The sequence below is a fragment of the Corylus avellana genome, chromosome ca2 (assembly GCF_901000735.1).
Source record: "Corylus avellana chromosome ca2, CavTom2PMs-1.0".
NCBI classification, from domain to species: domain Eukaryota; kingdom Viridiplantae; phylum Streptophyta; class Magnoliopsida; order Fagales; family Betulaceae; genus Corylus; species Corylus avellana.
Window position 1 is genome coordinate 14,761,726 of NC_081542.1, and position 6,057 is coordinate 14,767,782.

The following is a 6,057-nucleotide window of genomic DNA, read 5'->3' on the forward strand; positions in this document are numbered from 1 at the left end:
CATCATGTTAGTTGGATGTGATTATGATGGGACAATAGTGTAGTTTCTAGCATTACTTTTCTTATATCTTCAGATGGAAGGGATTGTGCTTCCTTTCAACATTAAGTTGATGAAAACAATTGTTGGGGCTATTTGATTGGGTCAAGATGCAAATAAGACATTTTTTTTTTTTTTTAATCTTTGCCTACAATAGGCCTCTGCAACAGATCATGGTTTCAAGTTGAGCACTAACATTATTTTATCACATTATAATCGCATCACATTATTTTATCCCATAACATTCTCTACGATATCCTTTTGTTGGGAACAATCTGAGATGGCATTCCACTGCAATCGTTTTCCATGAATATAGGAACTTTGTAACTTTCATACCTTTGAAAATTTACTCACTCATCTTTGATTGCTGCTTCAATCGGCCAAACCCCATTATGATTATTACATTTAATCTCTCGGTTTGTCCCTTCACCATTTCAAAGTGGTTGTGTACCCCCATTAACATCACTCCAGCCGTCAAATTTTATTCATGACTTCTTTTTTTTTTTTTTCTTTTTTTCTTTTTCATATTAATCTAATAAAGAAAATGCTCAAGGTACTATAGTTTTTATTATAGTCATTTCAAAAAACAGCTGTGATTAAAATTATATATGACTGACAAGTTAGTCACTAATTATGAAGTGTCATATCAATTCGTTTATAAAGAAATTTGTTTGTAGTGAAAATTGTAGTCTCCTTAGGACAATACCCGTTCACGAGTTCTATTTAGTAACACAACTTGATGTTATGACAGTGAAAAATCAATGATTGATTTTAACTGTGACGTTATTCCAGTTATATAATAGTCAGTATAGCATTACTTGTACATGCATGATATGCATGATTTGTAAAAGAACATAAAGCAAGAACTATTATTAGTGGCTAATGTTGTCACAAGCCACTCCTAGTCCTAAAAAGGCAGGCAAAAACAATTGGCTTATGCAAAGTGAGAGATAAGTGCTACAATATTGTAGTGTTGGCTGCTGTATTTGAGACGGAATTTATGTACACTGGATCTTGGCCAGGAAGTAAACAAAGATTTTAAAATGTTATCTGCAATAAAAATTAAATTTTCCACTAAAACTACTAAATATATTGTTTAGTGTTAAATCCTTTTGTTCTCTTCTGGCCTCTTTGCTTGAAAACGTTCCCTTTCATCTTATGCATATCGATCTTGCCTTTTCATTTTGTTTTTATAAAGCTCTGTGCCATGCGCGTGTTTAGTCAGTCGACAAGTTGCTGTTTCTTTGAAATGCTGATTGCCCCTGCATTATATTACTCTTGGGGAATATATTGTTGGTGTATGGATCATCGCAAATTCGTAGTGACTTCAAATCATCTGTCAGAGAGAAGCTTATCTGCAAAAAAGGTAGAAGATGTTAGAAATCCTCCAGGGAGGATCGGAACAACTCCGACGCTCAAGTCAATAAAGATAAAAATGAGAGCTATCTATGATAATTAATGAGTCTAAAAGATAGTGTGTTCCTTAGTGGTAGAGTCTGTAGAATGCGCACGCATATACACGCATATATTTTGAACATGGAAGCACATAGGATATTAGTATGGAGACATAATTTTAAGTAAAATTGAGAGAATTATATTTCACAAGCCTAATAATATACGTCACCACCTTGTTTAAAATTTTCAAATGACACAACATCATGCGTAGCGTTAGATGCAACAAAATAAAACCTGGACCATAGATTTCACAGTGCTTTAAATATATATATACCTCACTGCTTATCAAACAATGTAATCATTTTTCATAGAGGGAGTTGGATGGAGTAGGCCACTTTCACTTATGATGATTTTGGTTTTTTCATTTATGGGTTTGAAAGTGTGATCACTAGTGGATGGAATATATTGCATGTTATAATGGAGCACTACTTGTTGATGTCAATTTTAGGCTCAAATTCCACGTTGAAAAAGTTGAAAAAAGAGCATACATAAAATTAAAATTATATAAATAAATATCCGAAAACATCATAAATGCAGAAGTTGGCAATTTTATAATGTCAGAAGAACCGGTTTGATTCTTGATTATATATATAGCACAAACTTTAATGATTTGATCCCTTTCAAATATGCGTAGGTACGTATAACCAGTTGAAAATTCAATTTTGGGTGGATGGGTGGTATAAAGATAGAGCATAAAAGCTTCAATTTAACATAAAAAGGGGTCGGATTATAGGTTGCTTCTTCAATCCTATTGAGCCTTGGCATTCAATTGTTTCCATCAACCCTTCTAACTCAAGCTCAACTAATTTTGCCATGCCTCCAACATTATAAGCAAACCCAACAATTATCTTTGTAAAGGGATCAATTGCGTACGGTTTGATATCTCTAGCAATCAATTGTCTAATTTTTTTTTTTTTTTTTTTTTAACAATTTGAGCAATTTTGAACAATGTAGTGTTGTAAATTCCTGTCTGGTACATACCCAAGACCTGAGATCACATCTTACTTATAATAATATGAAGAGAATAATTTCAATCAGGTCGTGGTGTAAACGGAGTGTTTTGCACCTTACAATAGAAAATAGATACTTAACTTAAAACACCAAAAAATAATATAACACTTCATACCAAATAATTTTTCTTCTCTTAACAAAATAAAAATACCTCATACCCATTGACACAACTACTAACAAAACCACTAGAGTAACTGTTTTAGTTGGTTTTGGAAACTCAAGTTTTGGGGGCTCGGAAGTGAATGAGGGGGTTCGGTGTAGGTGGTGGGCATTAGATTCGAGTGAATGAAAAAGTCTATGAGATTAATTTAAATTAAAGATACAATATTTTCATTTCTATTGTATTTAATGTTCTTACTTAATGTGTGAAATTTCTATTCAAAACTGTAAAAAAAGATTTTACACCATGTCCTAATAGAATATGAATTCTCTACTAAAAATGGGGATTTGAGAAAAAAGAATATTCAGTTTAATGGCCGGTAGAACATGCTAGAAGTATTCTTCTTCTTGTTCTTCTTGGCTCATACCATAAAAAAGCAAGGATGATTTGAACAGTTTTTGTTTCAAAACAATCTGGATTAACTGGATTAGCTTCACTTGTAGTTAGAATCTTCTAGATATCAAGTAATCAACAGCCCCAAAAAAGGATGGTGGGTCCATGCTTTGTATAACTTTTATTATAAGTTATGAATTAATATGATAATATAATTCAGGTGACACGTATAACTTTAATTATTAAATAATTTATATAAATTGTTAAAGAAATTATAATAAAAAGTGTACTAAGAGTTCGTGGGAATTTTGTTTTTCTTTGAATAGAAACTTTGTAAATTATTTTAAGAACAGCAATTTCCTTTCCTGAAAGATCATTAGGAGCAACTTGATTGTCACGTACTCGGTCACTTGACTTTACCATTCGACGTGTCATAGCATGTGGGCCCTTGGATGTGGAGGTGATGTGGCGTCCACACAAATGCTTTTTTCTCTCCTTTCCTTTTTCTCCACCTATTTTACTCCCTTCTTACTCCATTTCTTTCCCCCTGAACACTTCCTCACACACACACACACTCTCAAAAGCTCCCATTTCCCATTTCCTCTCTCTCTCTCTCTGAAAGATGGCAACCAAGCCACCTGAAGAAGCCCCAGAAACCTTAAAATACCAGGTAATTAAGCAAACTGTACTCTTCCTATGTACTCTACTAAGTTTTTTTTTTTTCTTCTTCTTCTTTCTCTCTTCTTTAATTCTCTCACTTGTTCATTAATTTCTAACTCCCTCTCCACACCATAATCCTACAGACATGGGTCTTGAAAGTCTCAATCCACTGCGAAGGCTGCAAGAAGAAAGTCAAGAAAGTTCTTCAAGGCATCGAAGGTGCTTTTTCAACGTCTCTGAACGTTTAGTAATCTGTTATAAGATGACTAGATCGTTAATTTTCAATGTTACGTGTGATTCTCCTCACTCTTTATGGACATTTTTCAATTTTTTTTTTTAGGTGTTTATACGACCACGGTGGATTCTCAGCAGCATAAGGTGACAGTGACCGGCAACGTGGAAGCAGATACTCTTATCAAGAAGCTTCTGAGATCAGGAAAGCACGCGGAGCTTTTGCCTGAGAAGAAGGAGAAGAAGTCCGGAAAACAGAAGAATAACGAGAAACCGAAGGACCAGAAAAATATCGAAGAAGATGGCGGCGATGGCGAACAAAAAACTGCTGACAGTGAGGGCGGCGAGATGGATAACGAGGACGGTGAAAATGAAGAGGGTGGTGGAGAAATTAATGGCGGAGGAGGAGAAGGAGGAGGAGAAGGAGCTGGGAAAAAGAAGAAAAAGAAGAAGAAGAAGAAAGCGCAAACTGGCAATCCCATCAATGCCGGCGGTGAGCATCCCGGCGATGCACCAGGTGGAAATTTCATCCCGGGGGCTCCCCATGACCTGGCCCCACCTATGGCGGCGATGAATCTCAGCCCTCCACGTCAGCACGTGTACCAATATCCACCACCAATGATCAATTACCCCACTCCTCCTCCATACGGAATGAGTTACAACACGGCGTACCCTACCACTAGCACTTCTTCATATTATGTCCAGCCCATGCACGCTAATACGTACTCTCGCCCGGAGTTCTACCCGACGCCGGCGGCGGCGTCATCTCATCCGATCGATCATCATCCCTTCAACGAAGACGATGATGAAAGTGGATGCTCAATCATGTGATCATCATCATGGATATCATCGAGAGGCCCGAATTGATTAAATTTTGTAAAGAAAATAAGGGAGGAGTTGTTAAAGAGGGGTTGGAGGGCGTTTAGTGGATTGTCTTTATTTAGCTTTATTAACTGCTATCTTAAACAAGCCAATTAGTTTGTAATCTTTGGTTAATGTAAATCTCCTTTTTGGCCTCCCACTTCTTGTGTTGTGTAAAGTAGATCTTTTTGTTTATGACAATCTCTTTTTCTCTCTGGCTAGCTTTAGGAAAAGGACTAAAGAGTAATGCCATATTACAACTCTCAGTCAAATTAATGCCAAGCTCCTATGTTTCTACTTTCCAATCTTTCTATATTTAATATCCCATCACGTACATCTCTCAATTATATTAACCAATATGCATAATAATGGTCGAAAAAAAGGGCACATGGTCCAAGTTGATGGCAAATGACACTTGCTACTTAAGATTTTGATGAGAAAAATGTGGAGATTTTATTAGATTTTAGCATATCTCATATTTTTTTCATTAAAATTGACATTTTCTTGAGAAAAAGTGCTAATAATATACCATTTTGCAATTAAAAGGATCCGGCAATGTAAACTTCTTGTACTTATAAATATTTTTATAAACTACTCACTTTTTAATAACTAATTAGGTTCCTATTCTCCGTGAGAAAGCAAACTAAAAGATGGTTGTGGGCGTCTTTTGCTTTCAATGTGAGAAACATATAGTAGTATAGTCTCTTACTCTGCATTGAAACTTACGCTAGCTTGTGGGGTGGTTGTGTCTAGCCTTTTTCTTTCCCTTTTAACTAAATCTCTGTACTGGGTATGGGGACCAATCATGCACAGGGAGAAATGCTTACTTTTTAATTTAAGTTTTCTATTTTTTTTTTTTAAAAAAAAAAAAAAAAAATACTTGGGTCGAATTTTTTGGTGGAAAATCTGGTGGCATGGGGTTGGGCGAGAAGTTGCATTCAGCGATGTTAATATAGTTTAATTAGTCTCTTAAGCCCTGCTGATATCAATTATCATTTTACCAAATTAAGTTTTTGAGATTAATTAGTTGAAGGTGAGTTCGAATGGTCAACTCATTTGATTAATATATCATGAGATGAACTATTTGAATCTTTACTTAACCGATACTCGATTCTTGCAGATAGTGATGAGTCACAAAATACGACCCGTTCGAACAATACAACATCTCTTTAAGAGCTATGCAGCAAGTTGAAAGCAGCTTTAATTTAGCAACTACGTACGTAAAAATGAAGTTGCTTCAAACAAGAAAAGAGCCTTAGAATCTCAATCATTTTGATGGAACCAAACGGACTTTCGACCCTCAACCTCTC

The 6,057-nt window shown here is 35.5% G+C and overlaps 1 protein-coding gene across 2 annotated transcripts in view; it reads left to right on the plus strand.

Moving 5' to 3' along the window:
* LOC132171885 (heavy metal-associated isoprenylated plant protein 36-like) overlaps window positions 1-4,907 on the plus strand; it is an 8,991-nt gene extending 4,084 nt beyond the window's left edge. The window contains exons 1-3 of one of the 2 annotated variants that reach the window (XM_059583297.1): window positions 3,549-3,665; window positions 3,799-3,874; window positions 3,996-4,907. In XM_059583297.1, the coding sequence (XP_059439280.1) occupies window positions 3,618-3,665; window positions 3,799-3,874; window positions 3,996-4,717 (846 nt within the window). In that variant the 5' untranslated portion in view covers window positions 3,549-3,617 and the 3' untranslated portion in view covers window positions 4,718-4,907. Of the gene's footprint in view, window positions 1-3,548; window positions 3,666-3,798; window positions 3,875-3,993 lie in introns of those variants that run through there. The other variant, XM_059583299.1, reaches the window with a different exon arrangement.
* The last annotated feature ends 1,150 nt before the right edge of the window (window positions 4,908-6,057 follow it).